This window comes from Macrosteles quadrilineatus, unplaced genomic scaffold, assembly GCF_028750875.1.
Source record: "Macrosteles quadrilineatus isolate MER2022 unplaced genomic scaffold, UCM_ALF_1.0 Scaffold_3__2_contigs__length_128488019, whole genome shotgun sequence".
Lineage (NCBI taxonomy): Eukaryota > Metazoa > Arthropoda > Insecta > Hemiptera > Cicadellidae > Macrosteles > Macrosteles quadrilineatus.
The window spans coordinates 99335578-99362985 of record NW_026542596.1 but is presented as its reverse complement, the minus strand read 5'-3'; the positions used below and the strand labels follow the sequence as shown (position 1 = coordinate 99362985).

At 34.0% G+C, this 27408-nt stretch overlaps 1 protein-coding gene across 5 annotated transcripts; it reads right to left on the bottom strand.

Moving 5' to 3' along the window:
- Positions 1-997: 997 nt before the first annotated feature.
- Positions 998-26565, bottom strand: LOC128988806 (sodium/potassium-transporting ATPase subunit beta-1-interacting protein-like). Of its 5 annotated transcripts, none has more exons than XM_054410463.1 (10): positions 26336-26565; positions 23455-23599; positions 22322-22459; positions 21715-21795; positions 20771-20971; positions 17905-17965; positions 15316-15453; positions 4878-4979; positions 4335-4562; positions 998-3292 (listed from the first exon to the last, which is right to left on the bottom strand). In XM_054410463.1, the coding sequence occupies exons 2-10, from the start codon at positions 23506-23508 to the stop codon at positions 3078-3080; spliced, it is 1218 nt and encodes a 405-aa protein (XP_054266438.1). In that variant the 5' UTR covers positions 23509-23599; positions 26336-26565; the 3' UTR covers positions 998-3077. The 5 variants fall into 5 exon arrangements, with proteins under 5 accessions (XP_054266438.1, XP_054266439.1, XP_054266441.1 ...); XM_054410464.1 differs by having other exon boundaries at positions 4335-4559; XM_054410466.1 differs by lacking the exon at positions 15316-15453.
- Between the last annotated feature and the right edge of the window lie 843 nt (positions 26566-27408).

Below are 27408 nucleotides of genomic sequence, written 5' to 3'. Positions count from 1 at the left end.
ATATTATAATGTTTACCAAATTTTAAACCCTTCTAAAACCTCTCCAACTAAGACATTTCTTTATTACTGGAATTATGATAAATTTCATTTCATGTTGAGATATGCAAGTTCGTGTCAAACATTTTGACAGCCTGCGAGCGACATCAGTTGCGAGAGCAGTTGTGACACTATTTGGCAGTTTGTTTAGACTGTCAGACAGAAAATTTGTGCATATATGTTATCCGTCTAACCATATTTCTTCTTCTTCTTCTCATATTTCCAAAAGTTTTCATTTGGTTGTTTATTAGTTATCTACATGGATGTCAGTTGAAGAAAGGAACAACCTCTGCCGAGTTCCCAGATCGTGTTTGCTTGATTGCAGTAATCTGGCATAGGTCTAAATATTGGTTTGGTTTGGTATGCTGTTCTAAGCCATTTTTCAGCCAAGCTGGGAGAAATGGGCAGAGTAGAATATGATTGACAGACGTAAGAGATCAACAAGACATTGGTAGTGATGTGCAGACTAGGGCACAATCGGTATCTTAGGTCGGAATCGGTAGATATTAGGTAAAATCAGCAGGTGTCTTGCACGATTATGTCAGCCATTATGAGTAACATAACAAATTCATTACTTGAAAATATTTTTGCAACCATGACTCTATTACTGTGCCTAACTAGTCCTGCAATCTGGTAGACAAGCCTAAACTATTACACTAGGGTCTTGGCTATCTTTAACAAGTTTCTAGACACTCCGTTCACCAAGGTTTCCACTCCTATTTCAGTTGGTATGGTATGGTGTATTTATTTATGAGTTGTTCACCTGTCTGTAGCGAGGCCCAATTGTGATTACTTGGGTATTCTTACAAACCTGACAAAATTAGCGGAACTGTATTATAGAAATTGTAAGATAAATAATTACTTGAAAGTTGTCCAGGATTCTCACAGTGCAACCATTAACAATAAATAGGCCTACTTCAGGGGGGGGGGGAATTGTAAAACATCACTTAGTTGTATAAGAATTGCTATATTTACAAAACTGTAGTTATAAAAAACTCTTAACTATGTACAATCACTTTTTACACTATTTACATTCTAGTCTTCAAAAATAGTCTTTGGGAGGACAAGTTTTTGACAAATGCTTCAGCTATTAGGTAAATAATATTTAAAGTTTTTTTGGGATAAGATCTACAAACTGAAGTGTGATAGACCATTGACTTTAAATAGTGCAAGTGGACTTCTCATCCAAGTAATTGAAAAATGTGAAGGCTTCTTTTTATTAGTTCCAAGGTTCGGTTTTGTATGTGTGTGGATATATATATATATTCCATTTCAGGTTAGATCCTAATGGTCAGTGGCGTAACTACAGGGGGGGGGGATGGGGGATAGAACCCCCTCCTCAGAACCCTAAAATAAAAATAATTATTTTATCACAGCAATCTTATTTCTTTAAAATACAGTTGCGTGAAGTTTACAGCTGAAACAGATGATTTATTTTTGATTTTGTTTTATTAATCTAATTCAATAATTTTTTAGTTAATTTGGATAGTAAAATAATTTTAAAAGATTTAATTAATGAATACACCCAGGCAGTAAGAGTAAATTTGAGTGGTTAACACTGCAGGCATGTGTGAGAAGAACTAAGACGCCAGACGGCTTGGCTTTTACGTTAGTTTTTTACTCTGTGTTCTAGTTCTGTTCTGTAATCTTGTAGTAGTTTAATAAAATGTCAAAGAGGAAAGGCCTTTAACTGTCCTCTTGTCTTTTTATTATGATAGTTTACCTTCATTTAAGCAAAGAACATAAACAAAAAAAAATTGTATAGACTTGTAACAAATATTAAATAAGCCATGTCATTCTGAAAAGTATTGATGTTATTTAGTAAAATGTTGTGTATTGTGTATTATTATTCGGAATGGTGTCAGGGCTCTTGGGAGGGTATGTAAGCCAAGTCTAAAACTTGGAGAAACTGTAATAAGTTGCAAATCAGGCAGACGGCCGGTAAAAAACAATAACGAGTGAGTGTGTGTTAACCGATAGTGGTACTTTATTTCCTGAATCTGTCCGGCCAGAGACAGCCTCAATTGGGTTGATTTTTTTAGTTCTTTATTGAACGTGATTACACCTCTAGAATGCCTGAAAATGTGAGTTTGGAGTTCTACATTTTCCAAATTTTCTGGGGGAAGGCCCCTGACCCCACGCATGAGTACAGATTGAATTAACTAATTTAAATTGAATTGAATTATTATTGAGCTCAACCATCCCTCCCCCAAAGCCATGTTCTAGTTACGCCACTGCTAAACGTTATGCTTTGACATTTTCTTCTAAAAAAAAGAGGAAATAAAGGTTTTTGTATGTACAAACGAGGTGTAAATTTACCATTTTTTCAGCTGTATTACTTTGTTTTTAATGTCATACATTTTGGTGATTCCTTGTGAGTACGTTTTCTTGAAGATTTTATTAAATTGGTGTACACTAATAGAGAAGTTTGTAGGTCTTATTTAAAAACACACTGGAATAGAACACTTTTCTCAGGAACAAAATGATAACAAAAAAACATTGTATTGGCTAAGTTAAAAATGCAATTTGTTTTACATAAAAGATGCGAGTTAGTGATGGTTTTAGTTGTTTTACTTCTCATTAAAATACCATGGCATTTAGCAACAAGTTTTAATACATTGTTAATAAAAATTTGGTTATTTTTAGTTTTAGGCCATTTTTTACCATTCATTGAAGCCCAACGGTCATGGACAGCCCCCAGGTTCAGTTTTTAACAATTACAAAGCTACCAGCAGTTGGAGAACGAACAGGAGGATTTTATAATTACACTTTTTACAATAACAGTTTCCCTCAAGGTTATCCCATGGTCAGAAACACAGGCAAAGAAGATATTCGCTAGTGGGTCACCAGAAGGGAGGTGGGAGGAGACATCCCCACACACTTGGGATGCTGACTCTCAAGGCATGTTAATTATTCCCCTCTAAATAAATTAGCCTACTTTTAAGTTTAACATTTTGCACTAAATAATAAAATCTACAGTGATGATGAAATCATTACCCTAACTCATTTTTACATCTATCGCTAGTATTTGTTTTGATTATTCAAATGACAGTCTCAGTCTTGTCAGGAGAGTAGGCGGGAGGTCCTCGGCTGAGGAAGGTGGAGGGTGGTTGAGCTGTGTATGTGAATGCTCGAGTGCCGTGGTAGTTGGAGTAGACAGACCTCGCAGACGACGGCCGGTCACAGTCAAGATCCAGCGAGTTACTTGAGCTCTGCTGGTACATTGGGTTGGTGTGACCCACCAGTCTGCTGACGTCTGAGAGAAACAGTTCCAGTTGATAAGTAAGCTTAAGATAATTGAATTAGAGATAAAATAATCTAAACTCGATAAGAAACTTGGCTAATGTAAACTTCCATGGCAGTTTTCCAAAGAAGAAATCCCTGTGACTTCTGGGTTGAAACGTGTTGCCTCGTCGATGTAAGATGACAGTGTTGCAGACATCATTACTCTTCTCCAACTTCAGAGCAATGTAGACACTGTTCACTTACAACACTACTTTTTCTCACTTTACGATTTGTCTCTAAAATGTTGGCATCTTACATCACCTAGACACCTCAGTTCAATGGAGAAGTTACAAGGATTTCTTAAGTGTGGGACAATCTATAGCCAAGAAACCTATTAAGTAATAATAAAAAATAAAAAAATATATACAAAAACTTTTAATATATATTAGGATTAGTAAAAAAACAAGTATGCTGCAGTTCATCAGATAAGTTTGATAGGCTCTGAAGCATATATTTTGAGATGTCCACTTAAAATATCATAAACAACATTATATAGTTCTAGTTTCTTATTTTTAGATCCCAATTTAATGCTGAAGAAATGTATGTATCAGTGAAAAATACCAAATATTATAGAATAAGTAATAAAGGTATCTGGTTTAGGAAGGTTACTAACGAGTGAAGAATTAATGGGATGGCAATTGGACGGCTAGGGATCCTACTCACACTGAGGTGATTTTTAGATTTGGCCACTTTTGTTTTGAACCATTATTAAATGAATATGAAAATTAAATTCTGGATAAGAAGACGTTAAATAATATAACTTCTTCTTATCTAGAATCTAATTGCAGATCTTGTTAAGAATCGCACCTTTAATAAGGGGCTTATATCAAGGGATAACACTAACAACCTTCACCATCCAATCTCAGTGAACACTACAACCATTATACGTTCAGCTGATCAGAAAATTTCGTTAAAGGTACCCAGCTTATGTCATCCTCCAAAATAAACTGTTTTTCAAATTTATTATTTGGGGGTAAATAGTGTTGAAAAACATGTACATGAGGTTCATGTACCTTGCTTCTGCTGCTGATCTATGAGCCGGGTGACCGGACTGGGATGGGACACTCGATGTCTACGCTGAGACGAGCGTGCCGACGACCTCGAGTGTGAGTGTCGCTGACTGTGCGACAGATGTGAAGAGTGCGGCCGCTGTAGAGGCACTCCTCGTGAGTTGACACTGCGACGCTTCACTCGCCGCGGAGTCATGGGACGTGGGGAAGACAACCGAGACTCAGGATCTTCTGAAAACTCTTTGTTGTAATATTGCGCCCAGAAATAATTGTCACAAGTGTAGGTGGTCGAAGGATTGCATGGATAAAAAGGAAGACCTTTAAACCATAGTCAATTACATTCACTAAGAAGATATTTATCTTGGCTGAGCAAGGAATCAACCTTGAAACAATCAAAACGACAATCCTTAGGCCTAGTGAAACTATGATGTGATTCTAAACTCTTTCAATTGTTGTTCTACTTCTCCTTTTGTTGGTACGCCTAAAGTGTGTATAATTGCTTAAGACATTTTTGTTTAAACATTATTCAAACACAGACAGACTTACCTTCCGGTTCGTGAATATTGTCATCTGAAGGACGTCTCATGCTGTACTCTATGGAGTAGAGTGGCGGCAGTTCATTCACCTTCTTCTTTTTACCGGGTGGAGCTAAAACGACAGAGAGGTTAAAAGTAAATTGTTAAAAACCATGATGTGCTGAGTCTCTATTTCTGATTCAAGAGTGAACAAAGAAAAACATACATTGGATTCATACAACCCTGAAATACCAGGGTGTGTTAAGGGGTGGATTCGTGAAGGATGAGAATTGAGTGGTGCTGATTAGCTGATCTAAGTCAATAGCAAAGTTATCATTTCATTCTCCTTTAGCCCAATGATCAAAGTCAGCTGCATCAAATTTCAAACAATCAAAAAGTTTCTGGCTTTTCTCAGGTTCGAAACAGCAACCTAGGGACAACATAGGTATACAGTATCATATTCAGGTTTTGAGCTCATTTTAATTATTTCTTCTCTTATTGTATCACTTCTTTGCAAAAACTCTGCCTATCTTTGACATATTTAATAATAGAAATATATTTGACATATGTATATTTTTTTACCGTCATAGTCTCTCATACAATTGACTGAATAGAAAACAATGACAAAAAACTCTTTTTGAAAAAAATACCATACTGTGTTTTCACATTAGGTAATGATAGGGTTTATTAATTAAATTCAAAATTTAATCTTTTGCAAAATATACCTATTAGTCCAGGACCTGACTAGGGTTCTGTGTGCATGTCGTGTATAGTGAATTTTACTTTTGCATTTCAATATAGGTGTCTTAGGAAGTGTTTTCCACTCGGGTGTCAAGTTCGCACCTGGTACGTTTTCGAGCTATGACGTCATCAAAATGGCGGCCATTGATTTTTTTAAATTGTATATTTCGCAAACTATTTGTCGGATCGGAATGAATGTTTTTTTGTTTGAAAGATAATTTTAAATGCTACCTGTTTTACATTTACACATTTGTTGTATGTTTAGTACATTCTTCGTAATTTTGCAAAAACCTGTATTTTTAAATATTTTTGAGTTATTTTTGTTTGTAACGTTTTATTGATACAATTTATAAAAAACCACCAATGAAAAAAGTTGTAGAACATTTAAAAATCTTTACAAAAATACCAAATTCGATATGTTTTACTCAAAAGATTACGTCAAGAAACTAGATAAATCTCATAAAAACACCAATTTTGGCGCAAAAACGCCTATTAGTCCGGCATCTAGGGCAGTTCGCAAGTCTTATAAAGACAGTTTCGCCATTCAATGTTGATGTACGTGTCTAAATAAGTGTTTTCAACTCGGGTGTCACGTCTGCACCCACTGCAGTTTCCGGTTATGACGTCATTAAAATGGCGGAAAGGGCTATATTAAAAATAACGATATTTTACATACCATGTATTGGATCGGAATGAACTTTTTTTTGTTTGAAAGATAAGTTTACATGCTATCTTTCTTACATTTGCACTTTTGTTTTATGTTTAGTACATTTTTCGTAATTTTGCAAAAACCTATATTTTTAAACATTTTTGTGTTATTTTTGTCGATAACGTTTTATTGATACAATATATCAGAAATAACTTATAGACAAAGTTGTAGCACGTTAAAATAGCTTTACAAAAATACCAAATTCGATATGCTTTACTCAAAAGATCACGTCAAGAAACTAGAAAATCGTACAAAACAACCTAATTTTGCGCAAAAACGCATATAAATCCGACATCGATGGCTGTGTTCGAGTCATATATAGACAGTTTTACCATTCAATGTTGATGTATGTGTCTAAAGAAGTGTTTTTAACTCGGGTGTCACGTCTGGACCCACTGCAGTTTCCGGTTATGATGTCTTAAAAATTGCTACATGTTACGATTTCACCAGCTATTTTACTTAAAATAAGACCATTACCCTCTTTTATGCAAATAAAAGCACAACAAATCAATGTAATTAGTCCATAGGAATGTTTCCACTATATAAATACCCCCGGTGCAGCAATCCTTTCGACTAAGCGAATTTCCATTTGCATGGATTGAGATTTATATGCGTTTTTGCGCAAAATTAGGTTGTTTTGTACGATTTTCTAGTTTCTTGACGTGATCTTTTGAGTAAAGCATATCGAATTTGGTATTTTTGTAAAGCTCTTTTAACGTGCTACTTTTTAAGTTATTTCTGATATATTGTATCAATAAAACGTTATCGACAAAAATAACACAAAAATGTTTAAAAATATAGGTTTTTGCAAAATTACGAAAAATGTACTAAACATAAAACAAAAGTGCAAATGTAAGAAAGATAGCATGTAAACTTATCTTTCAAACAAAAAAAAGTTCATTCCGATCCAATACATGGTATGTAAAATATCGTTATTTTTAATATAGCCCTTTCCGCCATTTTAATGACGTCATAACCGGAAACTGCAGTGGGTGCAGATGTGACACCCGAGTTGAAAACCCTTATCTAGACACGTACATCAACATTGAATGGCGAAACTGTTTTTAATAAGACTTGCGAACTGCCCTAGAGGCCGGACTAATAGGCGTTTTTGCGCCAAAATTGGTGTTTTTATGAGATTTATCTAGTTTCTTGACGTAATCTTTTGAGTAAAACATATCAAATTTGGTATTTTTGTAAAGATTTTTAAATGTTCTACAACTTTTTTCATTGGTGGTTTTTGATAAATTGTATCAATAAAACGTTACAAACAAAAACAACTCAAAAATATTTAAAAATACAGGTTTTTGCAAAATTACGAAGAATGTACTAAACATACAACAAATGTGTAAATGTAAAACAGGTAGCATTTAAAATTATCTTTCAAACAAAAAAACATTCATTCCGATCCGACAAATAGTTTGCGAAATATACGATTTAAAAAAATCAATGGCCGCCATTTTGATGACGTCATAGCTCGAAAACGTACCAGGTGCGAACTTGACACCCGAGTGGAAAACACTTCCTAAGACACCTATATTGAAATGCAAAAGCAAAATTCTCTATACACGACATGCACACAGAATTCTAGTCATGTCCAGGACTAAATCTTTCCCGGAACGTACACCACTTTCAGTGTTCGTTTACGATTTATTCAATCTCTTTGCTTTATCTTTAGGTCTAATCACATATTGTTTGGTATCATTGGAAAGGGTATAGAATAAAACAAATCTGCAACTTTTGCAATGGGTGGTATTTGATTTTATCAGCGGTTAAGAAGTTATAAGCAAAACAATAAATATAATAATAATAAAAAACACGTTTTTTAATATAGTGAGATAAATATTAAGTTTACAACAAAAGTGTAAATACAAGAAAGATAGGGTGTAAAAATATCTTTCAAACAAAAAATAAATCATCCTGATCCATTAAACGGTTCGCGAAATATACGCATTCAAAAATTGCTGAGCCGCCATCTTGATGACGTCATAGCTCGAAAACGTACCAGGTGCGAACTTGACACCCGAGTGGAAAACACTTCCTAAGACACCTATATTGAAATGCAAAAGTAAAATTCACTATACACGACATGCACACAGAACCCTAGTCAGGTCCTGGACTATATATATGTTTTTGCTAATTTATTTTCCTCTCAAGACTTTAAGAAGCCATTAAAACCCTATACTATTTTGAAAGAACAAACAAACTTGTTGCTTATTGCCAAAGTGTGATAGGCTGATTGAAATACTTTGGCACAGTACAGACAGAGCCGTATTTTGGCATCGTTCTATAATCCAGCCACTCGGAGGTCACAAATTGTGGATATTTATAGGCACAAGTACTGTCCTGATAATTATTAATTAGACCAATTCGTAAATTACAAGGCAAAATGTGGTTCGGATTCCACTATAAACTGTAGGTCCCTTAGTTGCTGTTGACTGTATGGGCTATTAATTATCAGTCACTGTCTAAGGAATATGTCGGCCATAGTCAGTAACAAGACTACAATATCGCGCCACTCATCCTACATTTACCTAGTCAAGTCAAGTCAATCATTTATTTTCACATAACGTTTTACAGATCCAGCATAGCTGGGAAACAGGTGAAATGGTCATGGACAATTAAAATACATACAACTATAATAACTATACAATATGTTAAGAAATCAAATATATACATCATTTAAAAAATCATCAACTTTGTAATACCCTTTATTAAGCAGCAATTTGGTAACTTCTTTTTTGTATTTTTCAAAAGATTCTAATGATTTAATATTATCAGGAAGTTTATTATACAGTTTTTTCCCTAGGTATTGTGGAAGGGTTTCTAGTGAGGTAAGTCTATGAATGGGCAGTTGTAAATCATTTCGATGTCTTGTTAAATAATTATGGTTATGGTTTTCATTCATAAAATATTCAAGATTTTTTTTAATAAATATTAATGTTTGCAGGATATAAACAGACGGAAGTGTTAATATTTTCAATTCTCTAAATAATAATTTACAGGATTGCCTAGGCTTTGAAAATGTCATAATTCTAAGGATCTTTTTTTGAATTTTGAAAATGGTTTCGGCATTTGAGCAGCTGCCCCAGAACTCTATTCCATACAACATGTTTGACACAAACAAAGCATAATAAACAATCATCCTTGTTCTGAGGTCAGTAACATGCTGCAGGACAGACATCTGGAAACAGACTGTATTTAGTTTATTAGCTAAAACTGATGTGTATTTATCCCAATTTAAAGTGTTTTGTACCTGAATACCTAAAAATTTTGTAGATGACGTTTCATTAATAATTTCCCCCTGAAAATTTATATTTAATTCGATGTTTTCTCTGTCATGAGTAGTTTTGAACCTGACAATTTGAGTTTTAGAACAATTTAGACTCAGACCATTTGCTCTGAACCATTTGTTTAAATCTTCAAAAGTTTGGTTTATCAAATTTTGTAAATTGTTAGGGCTGTTTGATTTTAATATAGCTGTTGTGTCATCTGCGTATAGAACAAGCTTTGAGTTTATGTTAAAAGGCAGGTCGTTAATATAGATTAAAAACAACAAGGGTCCCAATATAGAGCCCTGAGGTACACCACAATAGATCATTTTCCATTTTGAAAAGTTATAGATGTTATCTTTAAAAATAATAGTTCTTTGAAAGCGGTTTGTAAGATAGGATTTCAAAAACTTCAAAGCAATTGGAGAAAAATTGTAAAATTTAAGCTTAGAAAATAAAATATTATGTACAACACAGTCAAAGGCTTTTGACAAGTCACAAAACATTCCAGCAACATTCTGAGACTTATCAATGCTGCAGCCGACCTCCCAGAAGTCAGACAGAGCCTGAGTTGTATTACGTCCTGATCTAAAGCCATATTGTTCTTTTACAAAAATGTTATTACTTTCAAGGAAAAAAGAAATTTGCTCAGTAATAATTTTTTCAAAAACTTTAGAAAAGGCTGGTAAGATGGAAATTGGGCGATAGTTATCTGAGTTTGTTTTACTGCCATTTTTATGAAGCGGTTTCACATCAGCATATTTTAACTGATAAGGAAAAATTCCACTTTCAAAAGACTGGTTTATTATCTGACTTAAAGGTCCAGAAACAATGTTGGCAGTTTGCTTTATCAGTTTAACAGGAATTTCGTCCCAACCAGCTGACATTTTGTTTTTAAGAGTAAAAATTACTTTTGCAACATTCTCTCTGGAAACAGGCTGAAAGTTGAAATGAGGTATGTAATGATTATTGAGATTAGTATCGCTAAGAAATTTGTGGGCATCTAATTCATTGAAGAGAGCAGAGTTAAATTTCGCAATGTTGACAAATTTATTATTAAAGTGTTCAGCTATTTCTGTGCCATTACCAATTATGCAATTATTGTCTTCAATATTACTGAAACTAGATTTCTTTTTAAGGACACCTAGCCCATAACAACTGCCCATACAGCTTTACTTTTATCTACAGAGTTCTTACTTACCTCCATTCATACTTGGCTTAATATACCTACCTTTGTATGGGCGCCATTTCAATTAAAAGTATTTAAAATAAAGTATTAAGATAATTAAATTTATAAATCTCTTAACAATACAAATAATTAATTTTGCAATAATGTCAATAAAGAAGCCCAATCACAGGATTATTATTCAAATTCAGCCTGAATCCTGGAGCAGGATCATGCAGGATGTCAAGAGTAGTATACTTTGTTATTTTCCATCTTACATAATACTATTTTTCAATCCACTTTAGAAGATTTCAGATTATTGATGACAGTTTAAACTGAACCTTGATGATATACCTATATTAGTTTATAATGTTATGAATGTAATATATTAAACACAGATATAAATGAGTTGAAGATGGGCAACTCGTACAAATTGCACAGTCAGCCACTCTTATTCCCTACACTTTTCCCGTACCAGGGATATCCCTATTGAGCCAAGTGCCTCCCACTTAATAATACATATTATGTCAACCTTATTTTTTTGCTGTCTCCAGTCTGATTTTCTTCCACCTTTCTACCCCCTCCCTCTTATTTTACTGTCTGTGTCAGACCAACTTAAGGTATTGTATGGAATGGGCTGAGGATAGAATGGCTTTGGGATATTGTATTTCTCTGGTATCTCTAACAGCTCGTGACATCTAAGCTGGTACTTGGCCTAGCGCAGGCAGTGTAGGTAGGAGGAGGGTGGAGGTAGGGAAAAGACCGGACTGCAAACATTTCCGCTGCCTCACAGGGTTGACTCCCCTTGTATTATGTACTTGAGCAACTTCATATAATTTTTTTTAAACTAGACACTAGTAGCGATCGGCCAAGTGCCAGCTTAGATGTCACGAGCTGTACCTATTGAACGCCAGGTACCCTCCAGCAGTAAGTAGCCTTGCCCCGACTTGTGGAGGTCTAAGTTGTGCCAAAAGAACTTGACAAAATTGATTTGTTTCTAACCAAGAGCTATACCAGTCTGGTATAGTTATTTTATTGTTCTGAGTTTTAGTACTATATACCTTGCTCTGATATTGTTTTTTTTTCCGACCAGCATATTGTGCTACAGTTATTTTTCTAAATAGCAGAACCCATTTTTTCACTCCTCCTACTTCCCTCTCCACCATTTCAATTTACAACATATTTTGAGCAATTTATAAATAAGTTTAAAGAAACATTTAATCGGGCAAATTAAGGGTAATTTTTGACGATTTAATGACAGTCTTGGCTCAACTTTGTGTAATATCATAAAAAGTAAATTTCAGTATTTTACAAACTTAATTCAGTAATTAACCCATTGGAGACTTCGGCTGAATAGGCCCAAAAACCTTATCACGGAACCATTCCGTGATGACTATAGCGTCTCATTTTCCTGGTCAGAAACCGATGAGAACCTCTTTAGCGAAGGAGTGGGGGGCGTGACGTCACTCTTCCCTTGAGGGAACACCATTACCGCAACAATACGAAGTGAAGTCATTGGTGTTCGTGGCGTAGTGGTTACCATACTTGACTGATGTCCATGAGGTATCCAGATCGAATCCCACCAGTGACATTAACTTTTTGTCTAAGATTTCTCTTAGAATGTGGTTACGTCTTAACCAACTCAGCCAATAAAAAATTCAACAACTAACAGACAAAATCTCTGACAGCTGATAAAATATTGCTAGCATAACCTTTCCACTACCAAGATAATAGAAGAGGAATAATTCTTTGAAGGGTAACTAACCTTCACAACAAGTCATGCAATTTAAATACTTTTGACGGGAAAAAAGAAGAAAAGTGCTGAGAATAAAACAAAAAGATTTAATTGCAACAAATAGTTTTCAACATCTGATCAAACCAATAACACGACCATTATCACAACTGTATTAATTTGTTTACACTCAAGTTCAAATAAATGGCAATTATTCATTACAATGGGACAAAGTAAGCACAACACTTTGGATACAAAGTTGGATTATATGATAGGATTTAACAAACTATTAGTATGAAAAAGCCACTGGCATTCATTTCACCAAGGTGCAAACAACAAATTAATCTAGAATAGTGCAAATGCGCATATAATCTAGATTGACCCAGTTTGGGAAAAAAACTTCAACAGTCCTGTAATTAAAAAAGAGGATGGAGAGAAATTAAATGAATGGTAATACAGTAGAACGTCGATTATCCGAAGCCCGGTCATCCGAAACGTCGGTTAACCGAAAGGAAGAAAGAAGCAAAAATCAATAAAATCGCGCGCCAATCACGACTGGCCGTAGCGCTACGCCGCCGCACGGCTGCTAAGTGGTGAAAGTCTAAATATAGCTCAAAGGTCTGACCCTCCCCCTTCCCCCAAACCCCTACTTCATTCAGTGTTATGCCCGCTCACTTCGAGGTCATTGCACAACCCCTCCCTCCCTTCTATTGTTTTTCATTGCCAGTCACTAGTCAGTCGCCGGCGACTGCTTTGAGTTGACCTATTCTGTTATAGCAGCTAAAAAATAGGTTAGGACAACTACCTCTTGCTTATTTCTACAATGTAAAAATAATTGTATTACTGTAGAATCTACAGTAGTAAATATTATCCAGCATTTCACGTAAACACAAGTTACATTTTAACAAATATTGATTTTTTTACCAATTTTAACCAAACTCGACTCGAAACTGCCGAGTTAAAAAATAAGCTTGAGTTTCAAAGGCCGTACTCGACTCGAATTTGAAATCTCAAGTACTTGCACATCTCTATAATTAATCAAATTTATATTATTGTACAGTATCCACAGACGCGAAATCGGCAAATCGCCGCCGGCCGCTATCCCTTCCTGTCATTTCCCGTTCCCCGTATTTTTCCTGTCAATGACCGATTATCCGAAAAATCAGTTATCCGAACAACCCCAATCCCCAATTAATTCGGATAATCGACGTTCTACTGTATTATTGAAAGTACTGAAATGAGAGGTGTTCTTAATAGTCCAAAAATAACCTATTGAGTTATTTTCTGTCCAAAGATCCTGGTTTCCAATTGTAACAGTAAAGAAACAGGTCAAAAATATGGGAAAAATAAATATTTTAGTGTTATACTTTAGAAACAACTATATCTGGGTTTCATTGTGTCCAAAGCAACTCAACAAATAGGACTATTGCCACTAACATTAATTTTTTACAACAAATACTTAGACTGAATGTAAAAATAAAAATACAATTTTGGAAAATGAATTCCTCGCAGCTATTTGTTCTTCAGACTAAACACATAAATCATAATGCAACATTCCTATCTTTCACATCAATTAGAAGTGAATATTGTTTTAGTCCATACTTTTGTGACCAGGGAGATATTATTGTTTAAAAGCAACTGTCTAAATTAATAACTTAACTTTATTTTACTTCAACTACTGTTATTAGTTGATTGAAGGATTTTTGGCTTATAGTTTTTTTTTTATTAATTTATAAGCATCAACATCAACGAATCTTGATCTTGATGTGTGTTGTGTTTATGTATATTAAAAGGCGATTACAATTTAAAATCAGTCTAAAAGGTTACATGATTTTTTACCTAAAAAATAAATATTTTTATAACTACAATCACAGCCAAATACCATAAAATGTTTCACTAGCAATTTTCATTATCTATTAGGTTTTCTACCAAAATATCACTTCTTATAATTTACAGAACATCTACAAAGCAATACCCATAAACTATACAACCGTTTTTAGTTCTACAGCATTACAATAGATTATATACAAATCATTTACAAAGAAATACTATATTGTTATAAAATACAAGGTTACAGTAGACCCTCTCTTAATCGACCTAGGATTAACCACCTCTGCCCGGACTGAAATAAAATGATCAGTTTATCTGCTCTGAATTTTAAAACTGGTCGGTTTGATCCATCCTTTATAGGAATCTAGGGACTTCCGTTACCATACTTATCACAGCAATATAAATAGAAACATGACTGGATAAAAGTAAATTTTAAAGTGTGATTGTACATGATTAATCCATTTTATTTCAATATGTGGCTGTATTAATAAATACTGAAATAATTCTCACCGTGATTGAAATTCAACTGTGTGTGTGTTTCCCTAGACAAAATATTCTCTATTCAAAAGTGAATAGAAGGGAGAGATTGTCTTATCCAGAGCATTTGATACTGATATGTAAATAGACAACCCTTTGCAGCTCTTTGACTCTTTTGCATACTACTTTTGCAGCTGAGTTTGGCATTTATATTACATCAATAGGCCATTTATTTACACAATATCCAATTGTGAGTTACGTGCATATTTTAACCTAAATATGAGTGAAGGATGAGTGTTGAATTAAGTGTGATGTATATTTGTTACTGAATAAAACCAGCTATTTTCTTAAAATCCTGATGATCAAGGGCAGCAGGGTTTGGTTTCAAACCGTCAGAAAGTCCATGTTTCAATAGTTGCTTGTTTTATCCTACCTCTTACGTTATCTGACCGAGGTGGTCCCCATGCCGGGAGGGTTAATTAAGAGAGGGTGTACTGTATTTTAGTGGTGTTACAAAGTCAACATTTGTGCCGCACTACTGACATGCACGGTGTTTGTTGAGGCTCCGCGTGAGAGTGAGAAGACTGTCGGAAGCAGAAGGCACAGTGGCGTGGCGCACATACATGGGCTGTAGAGCTAGATGCTGAGGGCTTTTTGACTCAAATTCACCCAAAAAGTCAACTACAAAAGAGAGACAAAGTGAGCATGCAGAGAGTTGTGTAACTACCACCAAGGAAGAATAGCCTATAGCAAAGTGCTCTATATAAACAAGCATCTGCGAAAGTTGCAAAAAAGTCTGAGGAAATAGCCCTTTCCCAAAAAAATGTGTATCTTTATTGCTTTAAAACATATTTTTAGGCTACATAAGAGCCGAAATTCCCTTTGAAAATATATTTACAAAAATATTAATTTATTTTTAATCTAGATTCTAAACAAACCACAGCCAAATTGAAACTTGGGTAAAAATGAAAGTAAATATAATAATCAGCTTAATAAATACCTTAAGTGCAAAAATAACTGTTTTTCATGGGAAATAAAAAGAGTACTGTGATTATTAAGAAAACTGCTTGGCACTTATCGATTCCAATTATATGAATCAAAACAGACAATCTTTCCAAACTGCTCTAATAGAACTTATTACAGTAGACTCTCGCTCATCCGGACTAATGTGGCAGACGTCCGGTCCGGATTACGAAAAATCCGGACTATCGAGAGTCGAGCAAATACACAGTACTGTATATAGCCGTTTTTTCAATTTAGTTCCAGGTCCACAGTAATGATAGCCGGGCATATGCACTTCCACCGGTAATAATTGTTTTGGCCGAATTTTGTTCCAGGTCCACAGTAATGATAGCCCAGACATATGCACTTCCACCGGTCATAATTTTTTCGGCCGAATTTTGTTCCAGGTCCACAGTAATGATAGCCCAGGCATATGCACTTCCACCGGTAATAATTTTTACTGTTGTGTTATCCGATTTTTTTTCATTATTCGAGGTAGTCTCGGACCCGTTTTGCTCGGATAATCGGACTTCTACTGTACTGTGTTGCTAAAAAAAATCACGATTGCCGATCCGGACTACCGGGAGTCCGAACAAGGCCGATCCGGATGAGCGAGAGTCTACTGTAATTATTTTTTTATTTAGTTATTAGTAGAAAGAAATCCTTATGTGTAACCAAATTCAATTCAAACTTAGCAAGCAACCCATTGTTAATATTTAGATGGCTGTAAGCTAGAACAAGAAATTAAACAGAACACACCAATTTGTTTACCTTTTAAAGAAAACTATGAACATGCATGGAATACTTAACTAAGCTGCGTAAAACAAAGGATCGCATAAGAGTAAATCAAAGTATTACATTTACAGTTTTTTAGGAGAACAGTAACAAAACAACAATACAAGAACAGTTTTCAAAACAAGACCAGTTGAATGGGTAGTAGAGTTTCAAATAAACTCTAAAAAAGTGTCATTTTGAGATGGCTTTAAAAATTTTTCTCCTGTTAGTTGGTCAAACCATTATGATTAACTGACCTAAAATTTGATTGGAATTTAATTTGATTTGGTCTTACACAATTATCTTAGTTGAAAAATTGGCAGTTGATTTGATACAATAAGTGATTTAAGTGTAAAACTTGATCGCTAAGGAGTAAATGACAGCATTGATTAGATTTCTATGTATTTACAATGCACTATAATCATTTAATAGTTATATGAGATTATTTGTTTTAATTAGTGATCCTTTCTTTTACTTTTAGAACACAAGCATTAAGAATACCTTATGCAAAGAGAACATGCTGTAACACACTACAAAAGTGAAAGAAGTAAGTTCTATACATCTATAAAGCTATAAAAAAATCAGAGAGTGTGACATTCCCACAATATTGGCAGCAGCCTTATATGAGAGGAAGCTATGCCATTGTCAAGGAGTTGTACTAGAAATATTAAGAGGTTTCTATTGAAGTTAGTTAATACTATTTTATATTCATTATTAGAGATGTGTCAATTCTCGATACCACTAATACTTGGCCGCTGGTATCGGTATCGAGAATCAATCGTCAAAAGTCGATAACGATAACGTTTCTATACTGTGTTTCGAATTATGTGTTTCGAATGCTGATGATGATGAATAAACGGCCGCAGGAGATGTTCATGATTATCCGCAACCGACGGACCCGAAAGACAGTGATGATAATTGCGTAATTGTAGAAGATATTTTGGATCTTGCAGTGATCCCAGAAGATGATATCTCCATGTCCGCTGGCAATAATCACGATATTACCTCGAGTTTGGCTTGACTGAAAATGTCAGGCTAGCACACCTCTATAATATCATTTTATATATTTATTTTTGTTGTTAGATCATCATTTATCTTTAATATGGTAGTTTTTTAATGTGTTTAGAAGGGTTTAAACTTAAATTGACTAGTTAGCTAGATAACTGATAATTACTTGACACCATGACTAGTTTGATCATTTTTCAGGCTCTACCTTGATAGGTAGTCCCACTTTCTATAGTGATAAAAAAAACCAGCTATTCGATGGACAAGAAAAAATATCTCTAATTCCTAAGCCAATGAACATTATAAAAAAACGTTATATAAAAATAAATAAATACTATAAAATATACTCACATGTATCATCTTCATCAAATAAGGACCAGGCAATTATAACTCCCGATATTAAACCAAAAACCTGCAAATAAATAATAGGAATCATAATCAACAATTATTAATTTTATAAACCATGATACAAATACTTTTTCCCACCTACAAAAGGTGCAATATTACCTTAAAAGAAATACATAGATACAAATACAAGTAAAAATATTTTAAGACCAAAGAAAGACCTTTAGACCACTAATTCTGCTAACGTAAAAATTAATTTACTGTGCAATTTTCCTATTTTTCTGGCATAAAACAGTTTAATTTATGAATTATAATTATGTTTGCAATGGTAGTTTGGTAAATAAATGCATTAAATAGTTTATTTAATACCTACCATTAGGAAGGATTCAGTTACTTTTTATATAAAATTACCAATTGTTCACTATAGAGATGGTAAAAACCAGAAATATTTCATATCAAAACCCCAAAAAAATAGAACCAAAACTTTACAAAATCAAAACAAAAATTATGAAGACCACTTTTTTTAGGCTGGTTTATCTTACATAAAATAAATCCTGTATCTCCAAATAAAGTAGATATCTCAAAGTTGTCTACAATTGGTATTAGTTCCGGAATCACTACTTAAACAATTTGCTTTAGCCAATTTAATATTTATATTTGTTTATATTAAAATTCAATTTAGTCTACAGCATGTAGTGATAGCTAACGAGATAAAATACAAATTAATTGTGAGTGACAAAGACAGCAGATATTGAAAGTCCAAGCTGTTTATGTCAATAACTGCATAGTATTTTTTTATATCAACATATCCCACAGAAATAAAACACTTTGCTCTAGATTACTCTTCCTACAGGGTGTCTACTACATTCTGGATAAAAAATTCATGGACAATTCCCGTACATTTAAGGGCACTTTGGCGTAACCTTTGTCGGTGTCATTAGGCCTACCGAATAATTTTCCTGATTGGTCAAACTGTATTAATCTTGTTATTAACTGTAGTTGTACCAGAGAGAAGAGTAAATAATAATAGATAGCCTAAGAGTAAAAAAAATTCCAAAATAGAAATTTATTGACAGTAAACAAGCATAGGCCTACCTATACTTTAGGTAAAACTTTTATAGTGTAACAGAGAAACGCAATCTCTTTAATGCATATTGTTGCTCAGTTCTTAGTACAAAATCAAGGTATGGTAAGCGGCTACCAATAAGCAATAAGCACAGAGTAAGATTATTGTATTTTCATTTGCAAAGTTAATATCGACACATAGCAATCATTAGTTGTTTATCTAGGCTCAATTACACTTTCTTAATATATTTTACAGCTCTTTCAAGAATCAAAATACCCAGGCCTAGGCCTAATTATTTAGGAGGGCCTAAATAAACTGGGTAACAAACAATGAGGTTATAATAGCAGCAAAGTCACTATCATCATTCTAGTTCTTAAGATTTAGATTGCTTAAAGCATACAACTCAATAAATAAATATATGGGAAACAAAAAACATTTAAACCTGAATAGCCAACAATATAAGACAAAGATACAGAAAATGCAATGACATAATTTGAAACCAAGAAGGCCTATATAGTGATAAAACATTCATGCAAATAACAATGCTTGTAGTTTTGTCAATTGAAAGATAAAACATCCATAAAAAAGGGGTTAACTTACAAAATAAGACTGTAGATTATTTACATGTTTAATATGAAACCATAAACAGTTTTATGGCACTAGGCAATGGCGAATCTTCAAGCCAAGTACAAGTAAGAAGTGAAATTTAACAGCCATTATAAAGCTATTATTTTCACGATAAAATAGGTTTGGGATCTCATAATAATTCCTCATAATATAATCTCATAATAAGCCCTAGTAATAAAAACAGAAGTTGTAAAGGAATAAAAGTGATACAACTTTTATGAGCTAGCTAACTGAGTCAACAGTTCTTGGAAGTACTTGACTTGACACTTGATTGTCGTGATAAAATATTAATGGGTTTGAGATTGTTAATGGGATTTTTATTGCATAATTACTCTAGTAATAAATTATGAAAATGTAAACAAACATCTGATAAACCTTTTATGTGCTCCTAACCAACTAGCGATCAATAAAATTATGACCCATTAAAAATTTAAGGACATAGTCTGGCATTTAAGGACAATTCCCGTACATTTCATGGCCAGTAAAAAATTAAGTACAATTCCCGGTTTTCCCGGTTTGGTAGACACCCTGTTCCTAATACACATAATCAGTAATCACACATTAAATCAAACACAACACAGACAAAACATAACCCTTTGCGCTCAGTTGGTCAGTCGTACTCGACAACTAACAGTGGTGAATTGTATCATAAAAGTTAACAGCAGTATATGACAGTATCTCCAAACCCCACATGGCAAGTACATGGCCCTCCTTTCTTCCTTCCTCCTTGGTACTATTGTAGTTTTAAATTTGCTCCCTAGGTGTAACCACGAAGCAAAGATTACTAAAGGGAACTTTATCTGAGCTTCTCAAGCATAATACTGTTACTACTGTAGTATACCTTCAACCAACTGATATGCAAAAATTGACTTATTTTGTAAGCGTCAAAGCATTAAAATCTAACAGATTATTACGGACATTTTCTATCACAATTAGTAAAAAACTCAATTTTCACAACTTTTTGGTTCATGGAATCTTAACCCTACTGTACTATTTTGAGAATGATTTTTCGGCTCAGTTTGTGTACTTTTCTTGTAATGATTTGATAACTTTTCACCTGGCGCTAAAACATCACCAGCGCTGATCCTAAAACATTGTTAAAACTTGGTTTTTACTAATCGTGATGGAAAAAGACTGCAATAATCTGTTTGACACTCAAGATACGCCCAGTCTACTAACCGATGTGAGGAGATGTAGGATGGCTTGGCCGGCCTCCAGGTGATCGTAACGCAACAGACAGTCTGTGACAAAGTCTGGCCGCAGCGGTCGCCACGGCTCCCCCTCCAGTGATTGGTTGGCCAGGAACACAGGCTTACAGCCTGGACCACCCGTCTCCCACCAACTGACACTGCCCGTGCCTAGACTCAGCAGATCACTGTCCTGCAGATACAGATCATACATTTACTCACTACTCAGAAAACATCACAATGTATGGAAACTGGGAAGATAAAGGATGGTAACAATAACTTATATGGAAATACACAAAAATGATTGACAGATGCTACATTTTAATTTAGCTTTTTCAATTTGGGATCAATGAAATTATAAAATAAAATGGTTTTAGGGTTTCTGTGTTGAATTTAATATTGAAAGAAAAAGTGTATGTGTCTCTGTGTTCAAATCTAGTGTTGGTAGACTATTTAATCGGTTCTGGAGTAAGGCCTTGGTGGACTAGGGATCTATATATGAGTCTATTATAAGGGTAATGATATGACAAAACCACTAAGCCATGATTTTAAGCTCTTAAGTTTTTCAGGTAGCTGGCTAAAGGACTTTTGTTTGAGATAGGTATTGGTTGAGATTGGACGTAAAAACATGTTTCTTCCCAACTCAAACCTTACGTGGTTGAAAGTGAAAGTACGGTAATTACTTTCATTGACACAAAAATATTCTAATTATTTGGTATGTTTTTGTAATTCTTCTCGCAGGACAAACTCTTCATCATTTAGGTAAGTCTACCAACTTGAATCTTTCTTGGTTTTATGTCCGTTACAGTAAAATAATCTGATTAGTGTGTATAGTGCAATGTTTTTAAGTCAAATATAAAAATTATCACATTAGGTTAAAAAAAACACATAAAATCAAATAAATTAACTAATCTTACTAATTATCCAATTTATTACCTTATCCAGTCCGAACAGATTCAAATAGAAACAGACAACGAAAATATTCCAACTGCACCAAAATACACACCAAACTGAATACTAAAACAAAGTTAAGAAAGGAAAATTAAAATTGCATACCAAATAAAATAAGGGTAACATAATAAAATAAACAATAGCTGGTCTTGTGAACAGTAAATAAACTAAACATACATAAACATTAATAAAAACAGAAGGAGTGTTGAAAGACAATTTCAAATTCTATTATATAACGGTAGCCTAATTTATAACCCCAAAACTGACTACTAGGCAATAACACTATTGTGACCATTGCTGGTTAATACAAATGATTTTTACTGTGGGTATACGAGATTCAGTTAACTTTTGCATAAAAAGAAAAACGTATGCATAAAACAACATACGGTATATCACTGCACATTAAGATTTTCTATTAAAACTGTGTCACAATATAAACTAGACAGTATCTGGGGCACAACTTGTATAATACTGCTTGTTTATTTAAGTCTACCTTGTTCAACCCTTTGGATCTCGTCCTTTTTATACAATAACTATGTAGCCTACTTTTTGCAATACAATTGTATTACAAATTAAATCAACCAAAACTTACCACGATAATGTATTTAGGACGATATTGATAAACCCCAAAAAACCCAAAAATTGTAAATATTATTTGGAAAAAGTTTGAGAAAATTGGTCCCCACATGTACCCAAGGAAGTCGAAAACCTGACGGCAAGCTGTTAGAATCTGCAACAGAACAGTTTTTTTCCATTACAAAATACCATTACAAGAAAATATTAAGAAAACATTGATTTTAAGAGTAATTTATTTTGCTGCTACAGGGCAGGTAATAACGCACATTTTTAATTGAAATGTTAATATACCATACTAGCAAAGTTTGAAATAGCCTAAACAAATTTTCCTAGTGTTATCAAAATATATCCCTAAACAAGCAAACTACAAGAATTTATTTATTTCCCCTAAGAATAAAATAAGAATTCAAAATTTAGAATATTTTTGGAATTATTTCTGATACCATTAGGTGACAACAACAATTGCTTCAATTTACACTCACAAAATTTCTTAATAGCTTTTTAATAGTAAAGTAGGGTTTTATAATAGTGTGAGGAAGCTGGTTAGGCAGCCCACAAGTGGGCTATATATTTTCAATAATGGGTGTATTTTCTATTTTTAGACACCTAGTAGGGCCTACTCACTTTATCTACTTTGAACGTTTCAACCAATTAGTTGACTGGGTAGGCCTAAGGTGATAAATTGAAATATTCAGTAGTCAGCTTTCCCAAGACTTTAAATACCTTGCTAAACGTTAGATTTTATTTTTTTATTATTTTATTTTAATTTTTTATACAAATGGATAGTTTGTTTTAAAATCTGAATGGAGGAAGGTAAACTAGTACAGTCATATATATTATTGAAGGGAATTTATACGGTAAATATACAAAAAGATGGTAAGTGGTGATCGATTTCGATTCCAATCAGAATCGATCACCACTTACCATCTTTTTTGTATATTTACCGTCTTGTGAGTAACAGTATAAGCGTAAATATATGTTTTAAGTGTTATAAGACATTTCTTTTATTTACTTTCCGTAAATTTAAAAACACATACCGGTACAATGCTGATCAAAAAGTTATACGCTAAATAAAAGTTAGAAAGTTGACAGTTTTACTAATCATGAGTAAGACCTGGTCTTGGAACAAAATAAGCTGACTTTACTTACCAACTGGACCACACAGTTTGTCAGGAAAAAGGTCCGAAGACTACAAATTCCCATGTCATAAATAATAACAACCAACTCCTTCAGCTTCTAATGTCATTATGACATTACAAGGATCAGCGGAAATTTGCTCATGGTAGGCCTAATCCTGGAACACACAAAGAAAGACATTAGTATAGTTCGGCCGCTTAGAAAACGACCTGCGCACTAATGCTAAACCAATGCTGGAGGAGGTCGCTTTCTAAGCGGCCGAACTATAGGTACTTAATTTTACAAACCAAATCAAGTTAAAATGTTCTAAAAGTTTTTTATTTTGTTAAATATATAATTTGAAATGAAAAAAATTGAAATCAACTGAAATACAACCTTTATTGTTAAGGGTTTGGCCAGCATTACCCTAAACACAACTTTCAAGATTGGCTACTTTGATTTCAACAAATCACTGAAACACACTCCTTTCTTTTCCTTTTCTCGCCCAGTGAGCAGGATTATTGTTTTGGACGTATGGATAAAAATCCCATGTGTCTGTGATGTGGAACTGTTACTATTAACTTATTCGCTATTATTCGGGATTTGAATCAGTGTGGTAAAGTTTTTTTTAAGCTTGGATCTTAACTAAGATACTTCTAGCCTAAACAACCCATATACCGTGACTACAGCAAATTTTGTGATACTTGTTTTTTCTCGCCAATAACAATTATATTGCTGTTCATAGACGTCTGAGCATCAAACAAGAAGTAAATTCAACTTTTGGAGTTTATTTTAAATGTCTTTGATGCCAAGTCGTCTGGTTCATTTAAGTTATCAGTTTGAATGTTGACGTTTCTTGAAACAGTCGTTTTTTTAAGGTTCTTAATGACTCAAACTATGAAAGGGGTAAATGGAATAGCCTAGGCTAAGTTTTTGTTTTTATATTTTTATATTACATAGCCTAGACAATAAGATTTAGAATTAATATATGTGACTGTTTTGTTAGGCCTATAATCCTATTTTAAGCCCGATATTGAAATTATATTTTTAAAAACTAAGTACATCACGGAGATTAGCCATGTAAGATTACTATTTTCTAAATACCGTGACTGGATCACAGTGTTTACCTATAGTCTTTACACAGAGGATATGGTAACCGGACCTGGATTAGGCGTCCAGCAGTGACGTCACTGGGTTGTGGGGACCCGGAACGCCATTACCACAACAATTTGATGTACAGCCATCGGTGATGGTGGTGTAGTGGATAGAGTGCTTGGCTGATATGCAAGAGATCCGTGGTTCGAATCCCATCGACTAGGCCTCTATTTTAACTTTTTGTCAAAGATTTCGCTTTGAATGCCACTTCCTCTTAACCATAGGCCTAAGTACATCTTTTGTAAGAATTTTCATCATTTGTAATTTTATTTTAAGAACAGAATTTAACCTTCATTCGATTGTTTCATTATCAGCAAGTTTTGTTGGTTAACTTAGGTTAGGTTATGACAGTAACTGCCGGACGCTTAATCCACGTCCAGTTACCGGACACGTATCATCTACGTGTTTTTTAACCCTCCCAGTGTTACTTGACGAAAATTTGGCAAGCACCACACTTTGTATAGTGTTACTTGCCGATTTTTCGACAAGCAGACATCGTTTACGGCGAAGGCTCTATAACTGACTGAATCGGATTGAACTGGATCGAGTTAGGTATCGTTCTTTCCGTAATATTCTAAGCTTTCTGCAGAGGTCTGTCTCTAAGCGCTATTCATTTTAGTTCCGAAAATATTGTAGCAGACAGCTGACGTGCGTGTATTTGTAAACAGCTAGGTTCCCCCGGACCGATGACTGATGTGTTTTATTACGTTTATCATTGTTTTAGTGTTAAAAATCAAAAGTAGTGATATACGTGGTGCATTATAAGAAGATTTAAGTGGTTTTGAAGTGCTGGTTGATGATCCTGAAGAAGTAGGTAGTGATATTGATGTAAATTATCAGCCAGATTCCTAGCTATGGTTAGGCTATGCATTCTTAGCTAAACGCTATGTACTGAAATCAGTTTTTTGCCCATAACTTATTTATTTGCAAATATACTTCCTTATATTATTATATATTTGTAATCCTCATAAAATTTAGAACAAAGTGGCTATTTTCAAATATTTATAGGCCTATAATTTATACAATTTCATTGAGCGCGAACTTATTTTTTTTTTGAAAATTTTTGAAATTATATTTTTTTTACCTAAAAATTTTTTTTTTTGAAAAAATGTTCCTTATGTTTTATATATAATATTGAAGCCCATGATTTTCCAAACAAAATGGTATATAGAACATTAGAATTAACATCGTTTTAAGCTTCTCAGATCCGTTTTAATAAAACCTAGCAAATGCGCCAAAAATAGGTGGACATTAAGGCCTAAACTATGGACACTTGGAGGGTTAAGGCAGCAAAAAATAATATTTTATAAAATAAGAGTTTAGGCCTAATTAGCCTAATTTCTAATGGTGAAACCGACCTAGCCTATAGGCCTGAGCCTATGGTAACAGGCCCTAGCATCTAAGTCTAAAAACATCTTTTGTAGTCCTATGGGTAAGATCCAGGTAATTTAACACTCATGGCTACTTCAGTAAATTCACAGCAATGTGTACCTTATCAAAGAAATGGTAATAAATTTGAACTTCTAGGCCTAAGCTTAAGTTACTCTGAAGGTCCATTAAAAAATCACCTGTCCTCAGTCTAGTTTTAAAACTCCTAACACAGGCGTGTAAAAGTTTTAGTAAAGGCTATTAATAATATTTAAATAAAAGGTAACTTAGTAAAATGAAATAGGCTAATAATCATGCTAAGTTATTTAGGCGTGACGTGCATAGGCTATGCCAGGCCTTCCTTGGTTCTAAGTAAGTACTCAATACTCACTTATTCAATTAATTCATCCATCTGAGAAAAATACCAGGTAAAAACACATAGTCTAATTTACAAATTCCACTCTTTGTTATTGCTGGAAAGTACGTGTGTGAACAACTACATTATGAATTAATTATTTTTTGTTTGTTACTATTTTACTATGCTACAATATTCTTTATTTACTTGTTGCCAATAGGAATTAGGAAATGAAATAACGGGGGGCAGTGGCAGGCCCGGGCAGGGGTTCGCGGCTCGCTCGATCGAATTGGCTCAATTCGATTTCGATTGTCGCTTCTTTTCTTTCTGTTTTAGCGAATTTCCCATATAGGGAATAAGCTATTACCGTAGTACTCATGGTAAGACCTGGACGTGGGACCGATTTTTTTTTCGTTTTGAGGTCCCTAGAGGCCAAAAACACCATCCGTTCAAATTCATATATATATATACATATATATTTATATATATATTTATATATATATATATATGTGTCCGTTAGCACGATAACTCGAGCAAAAATGATCCGATTTTGATGAAATTTGGTACAAACGTGTAAACCTACGTTTATTCGAACGAGTTCGCGATCCAGCATGATCGGACCATGGGAACGGGGGTTTACGGGGGGTTTTATGGGGTAAAAATAGGTTTTTCCCATTTTTGACCCAAAAAACATAAAATTTAGCAATTTATTTCCAAACCATTTTGTAGAGCTTAAAAAAACAAATAATTTAGTATATTGAAGCGTTATTATGCGCCTAATGGTTACAGAGAAAATTCCAAAAAATTGTAAATTTAAAATTCCCATGTTATTCTGATGGAGAATAAGTAAACTGTTGTAGTTAGCTTGTTTATGAACATATTTTGATCAAATTTGGAAAATGTTTTTATTTCTTACTAACTATTAACATTTACAAAAAAAAAACAGTTTTACCCTCCCTGATGCAGCAAACCTAAGTACTTGTTAAACTAATTCTATTTAAATTTGGAATAAATGTTATATTTTTAAGTAGACATTTCAGTGTAAATCCAATCAGTCAAATGGAAATTCGCTTAGTCTGCAGGTTTGCTGCGGCGGGGGTATTTTATCC